Source organism: Thermothelomyces thermophilus, chromosome 3 (genome assembly GCF_000226095.1).
Source record: "Thermothelomyces thermophilus ATCC 42464 chromosome 3, complete sequence".
Classification (NCBI taxonomy): Eukaryota; Fungi; Ascomycota; class Sordariomycetes; order Sordariales; family Chaetomiaceae; genus Thermothelomyces; species Thermothelomyces thermophilus.
The window spans coordinates 2,569,981-2,591,769 of record NC_016474.1 but is presented as its reverse complement, the minus strand read 5'-3'; the positions used below and the strand labels follow the sequence as shown (position 1 = coordinate 2,591,769).

Sequence of the window (21,789 nt, the reverse complement as noted above, 5' to 3'; positions counted from 1 at the left end):
CAATTCCGGCGTGTTTGTCGAGGACAAACGTATTGTGTGGGACGTTGGGACGGGACCCGTCGATGCCAAAAAGGACTCGGCAGATGGAACCCTGGTTATTGGGGTGACTGCCGCTCGGAGTCGACCCAAAGTGGAGGTACCCAATAGTTAATTAATCATTTGCTTAGTCAAACAATACATGCTGCACAAGCTCCTGCTACATTCTGCGTACGGTAGTTGCTGGTTCTTCCAGACAGAGTTCAGATGACCACGTAACCAAAAATAAGTTGGGTACTCAACAAGCACAACATAGGCCAAGTATAGACGAACTGACACCTACTAGTGGGCGAGATGTGGTGTCAAACTCAGCAAAAAAGTGTTGCTATGGATCTTGCTTCGTAGGAACGGGAGAATCTCGGATAGCTAGCTCCTCTAGCAATGAACAACACAACTTTATCCCGGAGACTCTGGGCAATTTGCGAAAAAGCACTGGGAGTGATGAAACCTTGTGAGGTTGTTGAGTGCCCGCAAAAGTGGTAATGCGCGTGTGGGGTCCCCCTAGGCCTCTCTCGCAAAAGTGCCCGCTAACTAACATACCACCAACCCCGGCGCAGCGGGTGGGGGTTACTCCGTAGTTATCAAAGGAACTCCATCCCGCCCTGGACCTGCTGGAATTGGACCCAGCAGCTCTCAATTTCCTTGGCGCGACTTTGTTGGCAACTTTGCTCCCTTTTCCTCGTGCTTCCTTCCGCCGTAGAGCAAAGCTGGGGCCCACCGGGTGCGGCTCGTGTTTCCTTCGCACAGAGATCTCGCATCTTGTCTTCCTTCTTTGTTTTCTCTTTTTTTCCGGTGTCGTTCACGGTGGCACGCACTCTCTCGACGACCGCTCCACCTTTTGCGCCCCGGACTTGGAAAGCGGCCCCACGAAGCTTTCGGTGCGGCGTTGAAACACGAACAAACTACCAGGCAAAAAGTGCGTTGCACAGAGCGAACGAACGGACGGGCCCAAGAATGGTATTGCGCAGCATGCCCCGCGAATGAAGGCGTGAGGCCCGAGCCCTGTGTTTGGCTCCCGATCTCTCCGGCTAAGCTCCTGGAGGATTGGGCGACGCATTCGCTTGGCCTTTGCGGCTCATGGGCGCATCGGCTCGTTGCCGGTCCCTGTCCCCCGAGCCCGGCCGCCATGGCCCTCCTTAACCCGACATTTATATTCGGCATCCTCGTCCTGCTCTACCTCTCTTCATTTGTCATCTTTGCCATTGTCCGCATCCTCACCGGTGTCTCGATCCAGCGCATCGGTTACTTCTCGCTCCGCCGGCTTGCCTACACCGCGCGCGATGGAGTGCGCATCGAGATCAGGGGCCTGGGCCTCAACGTCCACCGCCCGACCTTCGCTCAGCCGACCTGGCTGAGCATCGTGGTGGACGAGCTCGCCGTGACGGTCGACATTCAAGAGCTGGAGAGAGCCAAGGCAAAGGAGGGGGCGCCCGAAGAGGTCGATTCCGATTCGGACGCGCCCGAGCGGGCTCCGCGACCAACCACCCCGAAGACGCCGAGGACGCCGAGGGCGGTCCCGCGCGATGCCGACCCGGGAGAACGGAGCAAGACGTGGAAGCGGTTGACCAGGGTCAAGGAGCGCATCAAGAAGCTGCACCGGAAGGTGAATTGGCTCAGGATGGTCGATGTCGTGGCTACGAACTCGACGGTCCACATCGCGAGCGTGGGGAGTCTGCAGATGGGCAGCTTCACCATCGCCGTGGACACCCGGCGGAAGATGGTCGATCGCGCCCGCTTTTTCTTGCAGGGAGGGGCACAGCCGCAGCGCCAGAACCAGCAGGCCGAATGGATCGTGACCCTGCGGAGCGTGCTGTTCACGGCCGAGGGGGGGGAGTCGACGGAGATTCTGGACACTGCGACGTTGAACATCCACGGGTATCTGTACGAGGCTCTTGACGGTCTCCGCGACACTGCGGTCGCCCTCAAGCTGGGCCGGCTTCACATCCCCTACGATGACGTCCGCCGCAGCTTGGCTCAGTACAAGAAGGTCAGGTCGGCGGAGGACAAGGCGTTTGCCCGGCCCGAGCCCGTCGACGTGGTTGTCGATCGTGTCATTCAGGAAGAACTCGACGCTCCCGGAAGTACCAACCTCCGGCTAATGCAGACGGTGTCCGATTCGAAAGAGCTCGTGAGTTCGGTCCTGAAGGGCATCAGAGAGGTTCAGTTTGCCGTCAGCTTCATCGGGATTTCCAAGAAGATCGACACTGTCAAGCCGGCAGGCAACCCGATCGTCCTCACTGCCTCTATGAAGGAAGTCGGCATTGACCTCCACCGGCTGGACCCCAAGTCGGCCGCCCACAGGATGTATTTCCCTTCCAAGGACATCGCCCACGAGGCCCTGGCCGCTGCGCTATCCATCTCTGTTGGTCTTGACGACGGCCACGGCAAACCGGAGCGCATCATGTATATCCCCATGGCTACCACAACCGCGAGGACCACCCTCCCCTCCAAGACTGTCGAGTTGGCAGATGACGGCACAGCCGAGCAGCGCAATGCCAATATCCTCTTTGCCAACTCCGTCGTCACCTCTCCTTCCGTCGATCTCGACCCCCGGCACCTCCCCATCCTATTGGCCATGTTGCAACGGAAGCCGAAACCGCAGAGGGCTCCTCAGCAGGAGCGCCACATGCTCATCTCACGACTGCTCCCCAAGGCCACCTACAAGTTCTCTATGCATGAACCGGTTTTGAGGATTGCACTTCCGCCAGTTCAAAAGTCTGCGGACCCTGACGAGTTTGATCTAATCATATCATCCATATCGTCCGTATCCCTGGACATAGAGTCGTTCCACTCGACCGTGGAAGAACTCCACTATTCTCTGGCCGCCACAATGCGCGTCCAGACGCACAACCTGTACTACCAAACCTCCGCCGGGAGCAGATTCGACCTCCTGGAGACCGAAACGTTTGACCTGAAGGTCCAGCTCAACGCCTCGCCCAACGTCCACGTGGTCGCTACTGGAAGCCTCCAGACGTTCACCCTGAAGATGGTCAGGGAGGAGATCCGCGATGGCCTCCGCCATATAGTGCGCCAGCTGCGGTTAAACGTCAAGCCGGACAAAGGCGGCCTTCCCAAAAGTTCAGAGCATACCAACTTTGTGCGTGCTTTGCCGGCCTGGTTGCTCCATTTTCAATTGCAGTGTTCGGACTGCAGCATCGAGGTTGCGGGCGTGGACAAGGACATCTCGGACGACACCAGAGGCGTTGCCATTCAGCTGGACTCGTGGTCTGCTGAATACCGCGCTCAGAGACTGAACGGGCTGCACAGACGGCCCTCTCGGCGGAGAGCCAGCAGTCGCGGTATGATGTCGCCGGAGAGCGAGATCCTGAGGGCTGTTCCGGCGTCTCCGAGGAGGAAATACCAACACGAAGCGGACGGTCGCCGCCTATCTCTGCACGCTCGGGGCTTTGAAGTCTTTATGATTGAGTCTGCTGAAAAGTGGGAGTTCGAGCCGTTCTTAAATATCCCCAAGTTTGAGGTCGCCCTGTCCACCTTGAGCGACCATCAGGGGCCGGTTTTCCATATCCACTTCCACATCAGGACCCTGCTTCTACAGTACTCGCTCTACCGCCATTATGCGGTGGGCGTCGCCGTCTCGGCCCTCCAAAAGGCATTCACCAGGTCCTCCAAGCCCAGCGCCGAGCCAAGGACGCCGCCCATGTCGCCCCAGAGGCGGGTCTTTGGCCACCTTTCGCCGCCTCCGGCCGGGGCGTCTTCTGATTTCAACATTGCCGATGCCGAGTCCTGGCGATCCGCGCCTGAACTGGTCGCCGTCGACTTCAGGGCGACACTCATCCAGGTCAAGGCCGAGTTGCCTTCGGACCCTCATGTGATGCTCCACATTTACAACTTGGAGGCTGGTCGTCACCGGTGGTCCCCTCCATTTGTGCAAGCCAAGCTCATCCGGCTGTATGCCGAAGCGCCTCGGATGCGCAGCGTCTGGGCCAGAATCGTCAGCGTCAAAGATATCCGCGCCGACTACCGCGAGTCGCGGCATAAGTTGACGGGTGGCGGCCTGCGCGAAGAACGCATGTTCGACGTCGTCACGGAAAATGTCCGCTTGGCTGTGCCTCACGAGATGGTGATCTACAAGATAACCGACAACTTCGTCAACACCGTCAAGTCCGTCCAGCAGCTTCATCACAGATTCAAGACTGGCACAAACGAGTACATCTTGGAGAAGGGACCCGAAGGTCCGAAGATGGTGCCCAAGGTCTCGTTGCGAGCCAAGCATCTCCTCTTCGAGCTTGAAGACGGCGCGTTCGAGTGGAAACTTGGCGTCATTTACCGTGCGGGTCTTGTTGAGATGATGCAACGCCAGGCACGCGAAGAGGCCTTCCGTCTCAAGGTCAAGAAGATCCACGAGCACGAGTCTAGAAAAGGGCTGTCCAGCTTGCGCGCTCGATCGGCAGCTCCCCGAGGTGAACCCCCCACGCCCAGCACTCCCCCTACCCGAAGTCGTAGTGCCGATGGCCGGCGTCGCTCATTCAGCGAGGGGCGCATGCGCGGTCGGTCACTGAGATATGATCCGGAAGCGGCTTCCCACGTACTGAGTGGAACGTCCCGAGTGTCCATCGCCGAAGCGAGGCATAAGTTGAACATACACAATGCAAAGAGCTGGAAAAAGCGCATCGACCAGCAATATGAGCTGGCCAGAAACATGGCCAAAGACCTGCGCTCCCAGTTCTGGGGCGTCAATGAGATTCCCGACGACTTGGAGGAAAGCGAGAAGATCCTGGAGGTGCCACAACGACCGGCGCTCATGGCGACACTCATCAATGATCTCCACATCGTCATGGATAAGCCATCTTTCCCCATGAAGGAGCTTCCGGACTTCCTGCACAAGGTCGGCAAAGGCATGCCCAAGGACATGAAGTACGCCTTGCTCGTTCCCATGCACCTTCAGGTGAGCATGGGGGAGGCAAGAATGTCGCTTCGCGACTACCCGCTGCCGTTGTTGCATGTGCCAACGATCAAGCCCGACCAGTCTGCTCGTCTCCCGGCCCTCTCAATGGCAACAGACTTCGTCATTGCAGAGGAATATCGGGGCCCAGAATCGACTCGAAAGATCAGGGTTCCAATCGTGCCGCCTCGCAGTCTCGATCCCGTGGTCTCGAACGAGGGCAGCTTTGCTGTGGATGTGCGAAGAACAATCGGGCCCGTCAAGACGTTTTCGGACATGAGCATCGACATTCACACTGCCAACCCGACCAGGATCACCTGGGGTCCGTCGTACCAGCCTGCCATTCAAGACATGATGATGGCCATCGAGTCTATGACGAAGCCGCAGCTCGACCCCTCCGACAAGGTTGGGTTCTGGGACAAAATCCGACTCAGCTTCCACTCGCGGATCAGGGTGGCGTGGCGCGGCGACGGCGACGTCCACCTGGCGCTGAAGGGGAGCAGAGACCCTTACCAGGTCACGGGTAACGGCGCGGGCTTCCTCATGTGCTTCCGCAACGACGTGCGATGGAACATCCACAGCGTCGACGACCCGAAGCGGTTTATGACGGTCGACAGCGGCGAGTACGTCCTGGCGGTCCCCGACTATAGCCATCAAGTCCGCGAGGCACGTCGCCAGCACGGTGAGGACGAGAGCATCAGCAGCGGTTCCAGCCTACAGTCCGGTGCCACCTTCAAGAAGGTCGTCATGAAGCTCTCCGGCAAAGTGCAATGGCTAGCCGGGTTGGTGTTCGAGAGGGCAATTGAGAACGGACAGAGGAGCTTCGAATTCAAGCCACATTACGAAGTTGTGCTCAAGTCCCCGCAGTATGCCAAATCAGAGAACGGTCTCCCCTATGACGCCTTCCGCGGGTTCCGCAGCCAGCATATCCATCTTTCCGTGGCCGTCCGCGCTCCGGTTGACCGGGAATGGTCAGACACGATCACCGAGCCCTCGCGCAGTTACAACGCCGTCCACCTCACCCCTCGCTTCTTCACCCACTTCTTCGCCTGGTGGTCTCTGTTCTCGGGACCGCTGTCCCTGCCTATCCGCCAAGGATCGTTGTGGCCAGGCAGGGAGAAGAACAGCAAGAAGTTCGGGCGGCATCTTGCCACCATCAAATACAACATCTTGCTGGCGCCCTTGTTTGTGAGCCACATTTACAAGCACAAGGACCTAGAGTACGATTCGGAAAACGCCGTTTCTGCGACAGGCATCAAGGTCCGCCTCGACACTCTCATGCTGGATCTCCACCAGAGGCGGGAGGAGTTCAATACCAGGGACCGCGGCCGCAAGACGCAAACCAGGACGACCGGCATGAAGATCCACGCCGGTCAGCTAGACCTCGTCTCGGCGGACGTTCGCGCGGTCTCGGCGAGCATCCGAGGCACGACGGCGGACGCCATGATGAGGGACTCGCTCTCAGCCTTCATCGCCGACCAAGAAGGAGACAGTCCTGACGTCTCTCACTTCACAATACCCGACAACGACTTGACTTGGATCGACATGGACGACTTCGTTGAGCTAGATTGGATATTGCCGACCGAACCGAATCCCGACACCAAGATCCTCCCACTCGCATTTGCGCCTCGTGTCACCTACTTCCGCCAGACGGACATCAACGGTACGATCGCTGGTGATCCGGACCGAACAAGTCCCTTCGGCCAGGAACCCACGCACTTCTGCAACATGAGCCATGATGACGATCCCAGGAGGGTGCAATGCCAGCTTATCCGTCGGCGGCTCGAGCAGCTGGATGAGCAGATGGAGACGCACAAGCGTAACCTGGGACAGATCGAGCTTCGTCTTGTTCGGGGCGACCCAGTCGATGCGGATCTCGATGCTGAATTGGAGATGCTCAACCGGCATTCGGGCGTTCTCGCTGGCAAGAAGACGTTCTTGGAGGGCATGCTGATGGAGATGTCACCCCAATCTTCTTCAAGCACCGAGGAGAGCCAAGAGTCGTCCACGAGCTCCGAGGGGGGGCTCGACTCCAACACGACGAGCCTGCAAGGAGCTATGTCGACGCCTGCTGCTGCCGAGTTTGCGAGCGACTTCAAGAACCGGTTCGTGGTTCACAACATGCAGCTGAAGTGGAACAACACACTCCGAAACATCATTCTTCGCTACATCCACCAGGTCGGCCAACGCCGCGGTTTCGTTTATTACCTCTCCCGCCCTGCGGTCAAGTTTCTCCTGGACCTTGTGGAGGAACAGGCCAGGTCGAAATCGGGCAAAAACGGAAATGTCCCTACCCCAGGGGTTCCGCCGGACGCGAACGGAGCGCATCGCGACGCCTCGCAGGATACCGAGGACCGAATCCGCAGAATTCTGCAGGATAGCAACAAGTTCGCCAGCTCCGACAACGCGGACGGCACCCATCCGACCATGTCCGACCTGGCTAGCGGCATCGCGGATGAGTTTACCACCCAAAACAGCTACCATGTCCGCCTAATCGCGCCTCAGATCCAGCTTCAGAGCGACAAGAACAAGAAGCACGTCGTGCTCAGCACTTCTAAGGGGATGGAGCTTAAGGTGGTTGACGTGCTCGACAAGAGCAGGCTCTTTGACGACGTCAGCGGCCTCGTGCAGCGGCGTTTCCTTGTCAACATGGACAGCACGCAGTTCTTCGTGACCCATCAAAAGTGGTTCTCGACGCAGCTGGTGTCCATGTACTCGGGTAACACATACGGTACGCGATCCGGCTCATCCTGGCCGCCCTGGGTCCCGATGGAGGTCATGTTCGACTTCCAGTCCGACCCCTTCGGCTTCAAGCGCGTCGTGCAGAAGACGTCGGCCATGCTCCGGTACGACAAGTTCAACACGCTGCGTCTCAAATACAACGACGAGGTCAACAACGTCGACGGCGCCAACAACACCCCTCAAGACAGCGCCGAGAGCAGGACGGACAACCTCTGGGTCGAGTTTCCGCAGGCTCACGCCCTCTGCAACTCGTCGCAGTATTATGCAATCTACGTCATTGTTCTAGACCTGCTCATGTACAACGAGCCGCTGGAGAAGACGCGCAACGAAAAGCTCGAGAAGATCATGCTCGCCTCCGACTTCAGCGACCTGAGGGGAGTCCCCGAAATGGTCATCAAGCTCCAGGAGCGCGTCCGCCAGCTCGAGGAGATTAAGCTGCATTTCCAGGTTCATTCGACCCACTTGGACCGGGAAGGGTGGAGAGACCGACTGGTGTTGGAGCGCGACCTGGCAGCGTGCGAAGACGAGCTCTTCTTTATGATGAAGGCTATCACCTCGTCGCAACGGAAGTTTGACAACACGACGAGCAGTGCGGTGCTGAAGTGGAGCATCATGGCCAAGGAGATTGTATGGCAGCTCATCCGTGACAACAACGAGCCGCTCGTAGAGCTGCAGCTCAAGGATGTCGAGTACGACCGGGTCGACAACTCGGATGGCTCGCACATCAACCTGATCCAGGTGGGCAAAATCCTCGGCCTCAACCTGCTGCCCGACGCCATCTATCCATCAATGATTGCGCCCTACGTCGAGAAGGACCGGGGCGGGTCGGACCCGGGCTCGCAGCCGATGATTCGGGTGTACTGGAACATGCTGGAAGCCATTGCTGGCATCCCGGTGATGGGTCATTTCGAGGTCAACCTCTTCCCGATGAAGATCCAACTCGAGCGCGAGATAGGGAAGAAGCTCTTTGAGTACATATTCCCGGGCACGGACGGCGGCAAGAATTCCACTGGCAAAAACGACTCTCCGTTCATTATCAAGCAGTTTGTTGATGACGAGGACGACGAGGGTGATGATAGTCCGTCGGCGGAACCGGCTGCTCCTGGGATGGCCGACAGGGACCAAGACGGCGCTTCGTTCGCAACGCGGAGTGGTTCCCTCGAGCTGCGCCTGCGGCCAACGCTCACCTCGGATCCCGACGAGTCGTCGTTGCAGCACAAAGCGCTCAGCGTCCACTCGGGCGAAGGCACCTCGTTCCGCCTCTTCAGATCGGGAACCGGGTTCAAGACGATTAGCAAGAAGCGATCGCACGACTCTCTGCGCATCGGCATCCCCAAGCCGGGTGTTGGCAGGACGGGCACTGGGTTGTCCGCCGCCGTCAAGGACAGCGCCTCAATCAACAGCGAGACCAAAAAGGGAACCCGCTTCATGCTGCGGCACAAGTCGAGCGACGGCGACAAAGCCAAGCAGCAGTCCGATGATCTCTCCAAGATGATCGATCGCGCCTCCAACTACATGACGTTCGCGTACATCAAGATGCCGTCGGTAGTGCTCTGCTTGAGTTACAAGGGCAAAGGCGACCGCAACTTTGAAGACGTGCACGACTTCGTCTTCCGACTCCCGACCATCGAGTATCGGAACAAGACGTGGTCGAACCTCGACCTCGCCCTCGCGCTCAAGAGCCGCGTCATCAAGGCGCTCATCAGCCACACGGGGGCCATCATTGGCAACAAGTTCTCCAAGCACCGCCCCAACACGGCGCAGCAGTCCAAGCTGCGGGAGCTCGCAACGAGCTCGGTTCTGCTGGCCACGCCGACGACCTCGGAGTCGCGCGACAACAGCGGCGATGACTCGTCGTCGCTGTACGGCAACTCGCCCATGGACTTTTCCCGGTCCCCGCCCAGGTCTATCCGGCGGTCGCAGACGTCGATCCCCGTCCCGTCCTCGACAAGCAGGAGCTCGAGCGTCGCGTCGTCGATACGCTCGCACCTGTCGGGCTTGAACACCCATGCCAGCAGCAACGGCAACAGCAGCGCCAACCAGAGCAACAACGATAACGACAACAACCACAGCAACAACAGCAGAAGCAGCAGCAGCAACAACAACGACGACGACGACAACAACAACGACAACAACGAAGTACAAGCACAGGTGACGGTGCAAACCCAGGCCTCAGGCGCCGTGCCGAGCTTTCTGATGGCTCCGCCTATGCCGTCGACGACGGCTCCAGCTGACGGCCAGGGTGCCAAGCATTCGGGAGGAGGGTTGGGCAGCTTGCTCAGGCCAACCTCGAGCGGGTGGTCGAGGCCGTTTGGCGGGGGTGGCGGGAACAGCAGGCCTGGGACGAGTAGCGGGCTCACGACCGGATCCGGGTCGACGACGTCGCCCTGCAGGTCGAATACAACCTCATATCCCGAGGAGAGGGAGAGCCCCGAAAGAAGGAGAACGGGGGGCATCGGCATTGGCGGCGGCGGCGGCGGCGGCGGATTACGAGACAGGATTCATGCGTTTGCGAGTCGGTTGAAGGAGAGGGAGAACACGGTTGTGCAGGCCGCCGGAGATGGAGATAGGGCAGTTGATAGTGGAGAGGAGGAGAATGTGCTGGTGAGGAAGACCAGCCGGGTAAGGTGATGGAGAGAAGAATTTTTTGGATACTGTTTTTTTTTTTTTCTTTTTTTTTTTTTTTTTTTTTTCCCGAGGGGAGCATGGAGGGTGTCTCTGCCCATCCATCCAGCATGCTTCTTTCTTTGTACGTAATTTGGCGAAATCTAGAAGGCCCTAGGGATAAAGGCCAGGGAGGCAACAGTTACTGCATCGGTCGGAGCATTGGGGGGGTTTCTGGTTTGGGTCCGAGTTTGGTGTGGATAGCACACCTTTATTTTTCAAATGCATATATAAGTACTTGTTCAGGGATGTCAACTTGTCTCCTCCATTTGGTCCTGTGACAGCGTGAAGATCCGGATGCGCTACTGGTACGCGACAGTAAGAGATGGAATTATGAAGGTTGCGAAGGTGGGAGCCAAAACAGAGATGCCTTGTGCCAAAAGAAAATAGTTAAAGAACGGAAGAGAATGATGATTTGAAAATAATCAGAAAGAAAGCGGGAACTCGAGAGATGCAAGCTGAGCATCTCGCACCCTCATCCGCATCCTATCCAACTCTCAATCATCCATCCACCATTCACATCTATGAGCAGATTGTCACCAAGATAGCTTCTCTCTTGATCTTTCTAAAGAAGGCGATTGATTGATTCTAGCTCCAAAATCAACACTGCGGAGTGCGATGTTGAAGGAAGGGACCCTGGAACCTTGACGGCAGGACCCTTATCTTATCGGAGCTCAAGCAACCCGTCGGCGGGCAGCCCCTCCTCCTCCATCCATCGTCAATCATCTCAAGGCAAACGTTGACTCCGACGAACGACAACCCACAAAGCATCGGTCATTTCCCGCCGAGAGCCTCGACCCCATCCCGAGGGCCTGCGTGCGACAACGATGGGTAAGACCTGCCGCTCTCCACCATGGTATCCGCCATTCGACGACGAGAATGTAGCAAGAGCAGGATACAAAGAAGGGCCGTGCTAACATTTCACTTCGCTAACATTATTTCTTTGTGGCCGTGACAGAGCTCCCTCTAACCGACAAGCTGGTCGACCGCCAGCGCGATGCCCTCTTCAACTACTCGGCCGCCAGCCAGGCCGAGACCAGCGCCCAGCGACCGTGGGCGCACGATCCCACCTACTTCAAGACCGTCCGCATCTCCCCCATCGCGCTCGTCAAGATGGTCATGCACGCCCGCTCGGGCGGCTCCCTCGAGGTCATGGGCATCATGCAGGGCTACGTGGACGGCACCGCCCTGGTAGTCACCGACGCCTTCCGGCTCCCCGTCGAGGGCACCGAGACGCGCGTCAACGCCCAGGGCGACGCCGACGAGTACCTGGTCGAGTACCTCTCGCTCTGCCGCGACGAGTCCCGCCAGGAGAACGTCATCGGCTGGTACCACTCCCACCCGGGCTACGGCTGCTGGCTCTCGGGCATCGACGTCGCCACCCAGCAGCTCCAGCAGCTCCAGGGCCCCATGGTCGCCATCGTCATCGACCCGGACCGCACCGTATCCGCCAACAAGGTCGACATCGGCGCCTTCCGCACCTACCCGGACGGCTACACCCCGCCCCCCCAGACAAGCACGACTACTACTGCCGCCGCTTCTTCTTCTTCTTCGTCTCCCTCGTCGGCCGCCGGCCAGTCCGTCCCGCTCACCAAGGCAGACGACTTTGGCGCCCACGCGAGCAAGTACTACCCGCTCGCGGTCGAGCACTACAAGAGCACCCTCGACAGCAAGCTGCTCGAGCTGCTGTGGAACAAGTACTGGGTGCAGACGCTCGCCCAGAACCCGCTGCTGACCAACCGCGACTACGCCAGCAGCCAGATGGGCGACGTCGCCCTGCGCGTCAAGGAGGCCGCCGTCGCCGTCTCGAGGGCCGGCAAGGGTGCCGCGGCCTCCATGGCGGCGTATGGCGGCGGCGGCAGCAGCGCCACCAGCGCCGCTACCGCCGCTGCTGCTGCTGCTGCTGGTGGAGGTCTCGGTGCCGGGCCAGGTACCGCCGGTGGCGGGGATGGCGGTGTTGGCGGTCCCGCAGGGAGAGCGGCTGGTGCGGGCGGCAAGGGGAGCGATGCGGCGATAGAGAAGCTCGTCCAAGACGTTGGGCAGATTGCGGCCAAGGAGAGGGCCGGGTTGGCCGCGGCTGAGGTGAAAGCGCGGATATTCAGCGGCGGGAACGCGTGAGGGGTCTCTTTTTTTTTTTTTTTTTTTTTTTTTTTTTTTTTTCCCTTTCATTTTGCGGAATCGGCAAAACTTCATGGGTACGAATTGATGATAGTTACAAACATTAGACGGCGCAGGAGGGAATATCAAATTCTCGAAGGAGGTTCATATTATACAGCACATACAATCCGTCTAATCCAACTATCCAGGACTTGTGTACACTATAATACACATCTCGACTGTCGCCATCGCCAGGCCACTTTGGCCTGGCCACCACCGACACAGAGCTTCTCGCGCCGTCGCGTCTTCCGTCAGCAACCGGCGGTTCAATCCTCCTCTTTCGCCCATTCGCAAACCAATATCAAATTACGGCTTGGCTAGCGGCCGGGCCGCCATGGCAGCGGCGGATTTCGCAACCTCCAGCCGCCGCAGCGTCTCCTCCTTGCCCAGAATCTCCATCGTCGTCGTAATGGGGAGCCCCTTCTCCAGCGCAAGCAGCGCCCAGCGCAGCGGGGTGTACACGTTGGTCTGCGCGTTCTTGGATGTCTCGAAGAACTCCCAGTATTCCGTGTTCCCCATCACGTCCTTCACGACCTTGCCCAATCCGTCGTGTGTCCAGTCGGCCCCGTCGACCGCTTGGAACTTGTCGGCCAAGAACGAGACGGCCTTGCCCAGCTGCTCGGCGCGGTCTGCCGGCGCGACGGGGTCGAGCTTGCCCTCGCGCACCGCCACCTCGAGCACGCCCTGGGGGACCTCCCAGATGTAGTACCGCAGCTTCCACATGGCGTCGACGAAGCGGTCGGCGGGTCTCTCGAGCATTACCCTGCGGGAGGTCACCAGCCGCAAAAGATCCCGGCGGAAGCGCTCGTCGAAAATGCGAGGGGCCGGCAGCCGCGCGCCGATCTCGCCCGTCATGAGCTTACCCGGCGCCATGAGGAGGTCTTCGTCCTTGGCCTGTTGAACCTTTTCAATGGCCTCCCTGAGAGGTTTGATGAAGTGCTTCTCTTCCAGGAGGTGTTCGGCGTAGGTTTTGTCTTCCTTTTCGATGAGCCGCTCCAAGTGCTTCTCCTGGAGGAAAGGTAACTTTTGCAGGGACACGACGATGTCGCCTTTGCTGAACTTGAGGGAGAACTACAGACTCAGATGTCAGATGATGCAACTCGGGACGGCCGGGTTTGATGTGATCTTTGGGGAAAAAAAAAGGCTTGCCTTGTCAATCATCTCCTCCAAGCTCATGACTTCGCCTTTTGTCGGTGGCGCCCTCCAACCCAACAAGACGACAAAGTTGAGAAGTGCAGAGGGCAGGATGTGGCCGTCCTTGTAGTATTGCAGGTTCGCTGAGTCTTCGCGTTTACTCAGCTTCTGCCGGTATCTGTCGGCAAGCAGGCCGACGTGGGCGAACTGCGGTGGTTCCCAGCCAAACGCCTGGTACAGCTCAACGTGTTTCGGTGTGGAAACAAGCCACTCCTGGACGAAGTAGATATTCAGTCAGCCAAATTCAAGCCAACATGAGCTTATCAACTTACCGCCCCGCGAATAACGTGGGTGATCTTCATGTGGCGGTCATCGACAACATTGGCGAAGTGGTAGGTGGGAAAGCCGTCGCGCTTCATGATGATGTAGTCGTCCTCGGGCTCATTTTTCATGAAACGGCCGTAGACCAGGTCCTGGATTTTTATGGGCTCCTCTGCACTCTTGAACCGGATGGCGAAGGGCTCACCCCGGTGGGCACGATCATCGGACTCTTCGAGCGAGAGATCGCGGCATGTCCCGGGGTAGAGAGTGGGTTCCCCGGCTTCATGGGCCCTCTTCTTCTGTTCTTCCAGGGCCTCGGGCGAGCAAAAGCACCTGTAGGCCTTGCCTTCGCGGACAAGTTTGTCGGCATGCTCTTTGTAGAGAGAAAGCCTCTCAGACTGAGGTAACTGTCAGGAACTGCACGGTCCCGGACATGAGAGAACAATGCAGGGCACGCTTACTTGCCGGTAAGGCCCATAGGGACCCGGGAGGTCAGGGCCTACCTAAATCGTAAGTACAAACCTAGGCTTGGTCGGCGGCAGGGGGGCTTCGTGCTCACTCACCCTCATCCCATATCAGTCCCGCCCATCTCAGGTCTTTGTAAATCCTGTCTTCAGCATCCGGCACCAGTCGAGACTGTGGGAGGCGTAAGCTATCTGTCCGAGCGTACCAGCATGATTATATCTTGATTAAGGGAAAAAAAAAAAGAGTGAGAAACAAGACAGGTCATCTCACCTGATCCGTGTCTTCAATGCGCAATACAAATTGGCCGCCAGTCGCCTTTGCTAAGAGGTAGTTGTACAAGGCTGTTCGCAAAGATCCCAAGTGCATGTACCCCGTTGGCGAAGGAGCAAAACGGGTTCGACATGGTGTTTTTGGCAAGAACCTATCGGTCCTGTATTGAACGGAGCCGTTGTTTCCCTTTTCTGAAGCGAGACGAGAAGTGCTCGAGAACGAGAGGCGTGGTTGCGCTGCAGAGAGCAGCCCCCATCGGATGCATCTTGAGTGCAGCGGCCTCCTCAAGAAGGCTCTGCCTCTCGACGCGAGCTTCTCCATTTCCCCCGAGAGCAATGGGGCACGATTTAGAACATCAGCTCAGTTCGATATTTTGGCCCTCGACAACGAGTTGAGCCACACTTCCGATTCTCATTTCAGCATTGGCCAGGGTCAATGCGGCTGTTGCCTGTGGCGTTAGTTACTGGGCTGCATGGGTCTCTGAAAGGGTCGCGGTTCTGATAGGCAGGAGAGAGGTGGGTCCGCTGGCAAAGGCAGCAGCAAGTTCATGATGCATTCAATCAATTGCCTTTTCGTCAAGACTTCAGCCTACGGAAGATTGATGCGAAGGAGTGCAAGACACAACTTGTGTGAAATGATGGTTTTAGTTTCTCCCTGTTCGGACATTCCAGAAGCACTGATTGATGACTGGGTTATTTTTATCCCCAACCATTCCCGACTAATTTGCAAGGTGTTGGTCTCAAAGAACAACTTCCCTTCTCTCCCTGCATTGTTGCCTTCTTGGATGAACGTTGGGTCACGGGGAGGTAGGTATTGCTGTTAACATCTCCTCCCAAGACCACAAGATCTTGCGTATCCTACCAAAACAGCAATCGCAGCAGTAAGGGATCAGTTTTCTTGGTCTTTCAGGGGTCAGCGAAAGAAGAGCATTTTGTGCATATAATCAACATAGTTGCAAGGGCGAAGCACGGATAAGGTCGGGTAGTACGGAGTACAGAGAGTACTTCGTCCCAACGTCCACGCCTCCAACTAACGCCTGCGATCAGCGTGGGGCCTCTCCAAACGCCGCAGGCTCTTGCTTAAAATTTCCAACACCAACCCAAGCCCCTGCCCGTCCCTTCCGTAAACCAGCCCGCGCCAACATCCAGCCAAAGGCCTCTTGGTTTTGAGATTTTCAACCATTCGTTGCCGCCGACTCTCTGTTCCAGTAAACCCAAGAAAAAGCAACAACCATGGACGGGCCCGGTGCGGACGAGGACCTGGATCTCTACGGTACTCCACACCCTTGCTGGCTGTCGCATCCTCCAGCGACAGCGCTGCAGCTCTGTGCTAACTGATGTCGGTGAAATGAAGCCCTTCTCGGCGTCGATAAGTCGGCTAGCCCGAACGACATCAAGAAAGCTTATCGGAAGGTTCGTTTCATCTGGACCCAATCGGCCGTTTGGGGTCGGCCGCAGATTCAGCGATACTGACTGCGAATTAGCTGGCGCTCCAACACCATCCGGACAAGGTTCCCGAAGAGATGCGTGCCGAAGCCGAGGCGAAATTCAAGGCCATCACACAAGCATATGAAATCCTGCGCGATGAGGAGAAGCGGCACATGTACGACACGCACGGCATGGCCGCCTTCGATCCTTCGCGAGGCGGGCCCGGCGGTGCCGAAGTCGACCTGAACGACATCCTCTCTCAAATGTTTGGCATGCACATGGGCGGTATGCCCGGCGGAGGGCCCCGACGCCCGAGACGCAGTCCGGACGAGGAACAGCCCTACAAGGTCACCCTTGAAGAGCTCTACAAGGGCAAGACGGTCAAGTTCGCCGCCGAGAAGCAGGTCATCTGCGGCCAGTGCAAGGGCACTGGTGCGAAAGACAAGGTCAAGCCTAACAGCTGCGACCGCTGCCGCGGCATCGGCCGTCAGGAGGCCTTCCGTCAGATCGGTCCCGGTCTCGTTCGCAAGGAGGTCATACCGTGCGACCACTGCCAGGGCACCGGCATGTACTATAAGGAGAAAGACCGCTGCAAGAAGTGCAAGGGCAAGCGAACAGTCAAAGAAACCAAGGCGCTGGAGCTCTACATCCCCCGTGGCTCCATGCAGGGGGAGCGGATTGTGCTCGAGGGCGAGGCCGACCAAATGCCCGACATGACGCCCGGCGACCTGATCTTCCATCTCGTCGAGGAGCCGCACGAGCATTTCACCCGCATCGGCCACGATCTCTCGGCCGACTTGCACGTCACCCTGGCCGAGGCCCTGTCCGGTTTCTCGCGCGTCGTCCTCAAGCATCTCGACGGTCGGGGCATTCACATTGACCACCCCCGAGGCAAGATCCTCCGGCCGGGCGATGTGCTCAAGGTTCCGAACGAGGGTATGCCCCTTAAGAGGGGAGAGGCGAAGGGAGACCTGTACCTTATCGTCAAGGTCGACTTCCCCGAAGACGGCTGGCTGTCAAGTGACAGCGACTATGATGCTCTCCAGAAGCTCCTCCCGCCTCCCGCACCACCCATCCAAGCCGACGACGTCGACGAGGTGGATTATGAAGAAAATGCCGACATTGAGAAGGTGGGTCCCACACTAACACCAAGCAAACTACCCAACCAACATTGTATGCTAACCGATCACACAGATGGGCGCACACCAGGGTGACCCGCGGTACGGTGGCGAGTGGGAGGACGAAGATGATGATGAAGGCGGCGCTCAGTGCACCACACAATAAGCTGAAACGGGTGCCTCGTCCGTCCTTTTTTCTTTTCTTGCAACATACCGGCGCCTCCTCATCCTTGAGTTCCCAGGGAAAATGGAAAGCCTGAGTCTACTTGCGATGTCTTGAGAACGCAAGGATGATATCGACCACGACGCTCCACCGTTGTGATCAGGCAGGATAGGCTTATCCAGGAACTCGTTCAAGCGGGGACGCATTTGGATAGCTGGCGGCTACCCTGACTGGCGCCAGCCTTCCCTTCGACGACAGCTGGCCTCGTTACGGGAGCCACGACAAGGAATGGCTTTCCAGTCACCAACCATCGACGAGACAAGAGACCAAGCAGCCCTAGGGCCCCAGAGGCGGGGTTGCTCGCCTCCTCGTTGCTCGCCTCCTCACTTCCTTTCTGATAGACCGAGACATGATATAACGAACATGGAAAGCATCACATATATACGGCTTGCTGGCAAGAATTTGTAAAACGCGGTCATTAATTTGGTCGGCGGCTTCCAGGTTTCCCAATCGTTGCTCGTCTTTTGAGCCTGTTTCTCGTCACTTTTGATGCACTCTGTATTTGTCTTCCTCCGGAACTACAGCGGATGACCCCTCACCCAGGTCACATCTTCGCTATCGATAAGCTCGATAAGCGACCAAATTTGGCCCACCTCCTCACCTCTCCCCGCCGGTTGCCGCCAAGCTTTGGCCCACCATCTCTGCAAAGCCTTCGGTGTGCATTGACCACCAACCTTAACAATTTCGCACAGCCCTAAGCCCACCAGCTCAACCAATTTCTGGAATTTTTCCCAAGGTAGGTCCCGACCGTGACGACGCCAATTTCGACCATCACCCGACATCAATACCGTCAAGGTACAGTGACACCGTCCTGCTGCTCTCGTCAGCTCTGCATCGTCAATTTCCTTTTATTCTAACCAGTCGTACAGATGGTTGCCGCCAAGAAGCACATCCCGATCGTGAAGAAGCGTACGTTCCTCGAGCTCTCTCTTTACACCGACTGACGGCTCCCCCGAGCACCGACTCTCCCCTTTGCATCTCCTGCAACGAGATTTCGAATCTTGAGTCGGCGATGGTCTTGTTTTGGGAACGCGAATGTTGACGAGTTTGTCGATTTGCAGGCACCAAGCGCTTCATCCGCCACCAGAGCGATCGCTTCAAGTGCCTGGACTCGGCATGGCGCAAGCCCAAGGGTATTGACAACCGGGTTCGGAGACGGTTTAAGGGCAACCTGGCTATGCCCTCGGTACGTGCACACCATTTCCTTGGGCATTTCGCCTGGCGAAGGTTTGGGGCTCGGCGAGACTGGACACGGCATGGGGCGAGAGAGAAGAGACCCCGAACGGTGTTCTCTGCAACGAGATTTACGAGTCACGGCTAACATGCTCATCTTCCTCGCTTTTTAGATCGGCTATGGCTCCAACAAGAAGACCCGCCACATGATGCCCTCGGGCCACAAGGCCTTCCTTGTCAGCAACGTCAAGGACGTCGAGCTGCTCCTCATGCACAACAAGACTTATGCCGCCGAGTACGTTCACATCCCAATTTTCCCCCGGTCGTGGACCGGAAGGCGGCACCTACGGAATCGCGCAACTGGGGGAAGGGAAAGGGCATCACAATGCTAACATGTCCGTGCAGGATCGCCCACAACGTCTCCTCGAGGAAGCGGATCGACATCATCGCGCGGGCGAAGCAATTAGGTGTCAAGGTCACCAACGCGAAGGCGAAGGTCACGACGGAGGTCTAAGCGGTGGGCGACAACCATGGGGCAAATTCTTTCTGTGTTTTGGAGCATCTCAGGCGGTCTCAGGGAAAGGTCTGGTATTTGTCTGCGATTGCCTAGCACCAACCGAGCTAGTGAATACAATTGCAGCCTCCTTCGTCACGGGCCAACGGGCAGCCGCCAGCCTCGGCGCATATGGGGGTTTCCTCCTCCGGGGCGCCTGAAGGGAAACGTTTCCGGGACCGAGCGGGAATGAGGCAATGAACCGAAGAACGGGATGGCATCAAAACGTTATCAGGAACAATCTACACGGTCGGGGATGGTGAATCAGAAGAACACCCCTATTTTACTTGTTTTCGCCTGATGTGTGCCGAGGATGGTGATGGACGGAACCTAGGCGCTCCTGCAAGGTCCAGGTCTCTCTCGGGTTCACGAGTTGCCTCTCTCGGCACTCTGGTGTTCCGGTGTTGCATTTGCACTCGTACCCTGCGCCCAGCCAGACGAGCCAAGACCATACATACATAAGCGAAGGCCTGCGTCAGGCGTGTGCCGACCATCGCCCCAAGGCATGGGGCAGCTTCGCACCGGACCCGAGTACAGTCTAGACAATGTTGAACGAAGCTCGGCGTGAGGGGCAGCGTACGGATTGATAAGCCAAGAGAAATATCTCCGAACCCTCTTTGGGGGAGGGATATATATCAGATCGTCACATCGTCATGTTGCTGAAGCGTGGATCTTTGGGAGTAATGTGGTAATTCGGCCGTAGACAGCAAAAGCACCTTCGAGATTCGTCACCAACATGTCCGTCCCCGATACGTACAGAGCCTTCAGGCGTACCACGGGCGACGTGCCTCAGACCATTGCCCCTTCGACCGAGCAGCTGCCAGAGCAACTGGGACCCAAGGACGTGCTCGTCAAGATCCATGCCGTCTCGCTCAACTTCCGCGACGTCGCCATCCCGAACGGCCGGTACCCGCTGCCCGTGCTGGACCGTGGCATCCCCTGTTCCGACGCGGCGGGCGAGGGAGCCGCCGTGGGAGCCGCCGTGACCGAGTTCGCCGTCCGAGACCGCGTCTCGGCCGTCTTCGACCTCAACCACCTCACGGGGGGCGAAGACGAGCCGCCCCGGGAGCTCGGCGGCGCGCTGGACGGCGTGCTCCGCGAATACGCCGTCTTCGAAGAGGCACACCTCGTGCCGCTGCCCAAGTACTTGTCATGGGAGGAGGTTAGTTTCAGGTCTTGTTAGATCAAAATGGATGATTGGGAAAGGGGGGGGATTGAGAAGAGAAGAGAGGGAAAAAGGGGGCAGCCCTTTCCATGCCCCTGTTACATTCATTGGACCATGTGCAGCTTACACGGCCACAATCTCTCTTCAAACTGCAGGCGGCGACTATCCCGTGTGCCGGAGTGACGGCTTGGTCTGCTCTCGACAGTCTCAAAGGGCCAGGCGGTAAGAAGCCAAGAACTGCTCTCTTGCAAGGTATGTACATCTCCTTTATATTGTTTTTTTTTTTTTTTCTCAACCACCCCCCCGGCCCACCCCCCTCCTCAAGTTCACCGGGGACGGGAGGGGCAAGCAACAAGTCTCAGAAGTACGAGAACAATACTTAGGCTGACCTACCCCGGGCACTTCGCCCGGCTAACCAAGCAAGGCACGGGCGGCGTGAGCATGTTTGGCCTCGTGCTGTGTCTCGCCGCGGGCGTGCGGCCGATCGTGAGCTCCTCGTGCGACAAGAAGCTCGATTCGGTGCGGCAGCTCGGCGCGGCCGCCGAGGTCGACGTCGGCACCATCAACTACCGGACCGTGCCGGCGCCCGAGGACCGGGCGGCCGAGGTCCGGCGGCTGACCGGCGGCGCGGGCGTCGACGTCGTCGTCAACACCACCGGGCCGGCGTCGGTCCCGCACGACCTCGACGTCCTCCGCGAGCGCGGCGGCCTCGTCTCCTTCCTCGGCTTCCTCGACGGCATCGGCGGCGACTGGCCGCCCGCTACCCTCATGGCCCTCATCACCAAGTTTGCCAAGCTCAAGTAAGTAACAAATGGGCCGTCATCATTCTTTCTTTTTTCCTTATCTGTTTTTATTTCTTCCTTTTTTTTTTTCTTATATTCTTTGGCCGTGTCTGTGTGTGAGCGTGTATGTTTCTCGAGAATGTGGAGAGGGGCGTTGGTGTTGCCGAGGAAACGGCTAACATTCCTCAGGGGCATCCGCGTCGGCTCAAAGCAGGACTTCACCCATCTCAACCGCTTTTTGGAAGAGAAGCAGGTGTCCCTCGCGCCGCTCATCGACCGGGTCTTTCCCTTTGACGAGTCGCCTGCCGCATTTGATTACCTCTACTCGGGAAGCCATGTCGGAAAGGTGATCATCAAGGTGCGGGATTAAAACAAGATTATCAAAAAAAGGGGCATCCGAATCAAGTGAGCGTTTTTCGATTGGTAGCACAGAGCTGAGCGGTTCCGTGTCAGTGACTACCTCACAGCACCATCTCCTCAGCCGTTTCCATTTCGCGTGGTTCAAGTGTAGTACTCACAGGAGCCGACCACTATACCAAGTCTACACCTGCCAAGCCAAACATATGCCGCCTCTCTACTCCATACATATGCCGTGTTTACTCATGCTTCCATGTCAGATTGAATGGCCCGCACGGCTTCCATCTGGATACTATCCA

General features: G+C 57.8%; 6 protein-coding genes across 6 annotated transcripts; 5 read left to right on the top strand and 1 right to left on the bottom strand.

Annotated features, from left to right (window-relative positions):
• Positions 1–1,162: 1,162 nt before the first annotated feature.
• Positions 1,163–10,312, top strand: MYCTH_2059803 (uncharacterized protein; the record flags this gene model as incomplete). Its single annotated transcript, XM_003663062.1, has 2 exons — positions 1,163–9,672; positions 9,778–10,312. The coding sequence occupies 2 exons, from the start codon at positions 1,163–1,165 to the stop codon at positions 10,310–10,312; spliced, it is 9,045 nt and encodes a 3,014-aa protein (XP_003663110.1).
• Positions 10,313–11,302: 990 nt separating this feature from the next.
• Positions 11,303–12,181, top strand: MYCTH_2034994 (uncharacterized protein; the record flags this gene model as incomplete). Its single annotated transcript, XM_003663061.1, has 1 exon — positions 11,303–12,181. A coding segment is annotated over one exon (879 nt), but the record flags the coding sequence as incomplete, so codon positions are not given.
• A 433-nt stretch (positions 12,182–12,614) lies between these two features.
• On the bottom strand, positions 12,615–14,825 carry MYCTH_2134157 (uncharacterized protein; the record flags this gene model as incomplete). Its single annotated transcript, XM_003663060.1, has 6 exons — positions 12,615–13,573; positions 13,682–13,909; positions 13,969–14,355; positions 14,419–14,456; positions 14,521–14,593; positions 14,793–14,825. The coding sequence occupies 6 exons, from the start codon at positions 14,823–14,825 to the stop codon at positions 12,809–12,811; spliced, it is 1,524 nt and encodes a 507-aa protein (XP_003663108.1). The 3' UTR covers positions 12,615–12,808.
• Positions 14,826–15,729: 904 nt separating this feature from the next.
• On the top strand, positions 15,730–17,546 carry MYCTH_2304570 (uncharacterized protein). The gene is made up of 4 exons (XM_003663059.1): positions 15,730–15,964; positions 16,046–16,104; positions 16,176–17,249; positions 17,314–17,546. Exons 1-4 carry the CDS (start codon positions 15,925–15,927, stop codon positions 17,401–17,403), a joined length of 1,263 nt encoding a protein of 420 aa, XP_003663107.1. The 5' UTR covers positions 15,730–15,924; the 3' UTR covers positions 17,404–17,546.
• Positions 17,547–17,931: 385 nt separating this feature from the next.
• On the top strand, positions 17,932–19,308 carry MYCTH_2304568 (uncharacterized protein). Its single transcript, XM_003663058.1, has 5 exons — positions 17,932–18,255; positions 18,330–18,369; positions 18,522–18,646; positions 18,807–18,928; positions 19,039–19,308. The coding sequence occupies exons 2-5, from the start codon at positions 18,330–18,332 to the stop codon at positions 19,145–19,147; spliced, it is 396 nt and encodes a 131-aa protein (XP_003663106.1). The 5' UTR covers positions 17,932–18,255; the 3' UTR covers positions 19,148–19,308.
• A 614-nt stretch (positions 19,309–19,922) lies between these two features.
• MYCTH_2060529 (uncharacterized protein) lies at positions 19,923–21,503 on the top strand (the record flags this gene model as incomplete). Its single annotated transcript, XM_003663057.1, has 4 exons — positions 19,923–20,348; positions 20,507–20,603; positions 20,776–21,151; positions 21,323–21,503. 4 exons carry the CDS (start codon positions 19,923–19,925, stop codon positions 21,501–21,503), a joined length of 1,080 nt encoding a protein of 359 aa, XP_003663105.1.
• Positions 21,504–21,789: the final 286 nt, after the last annotated feature.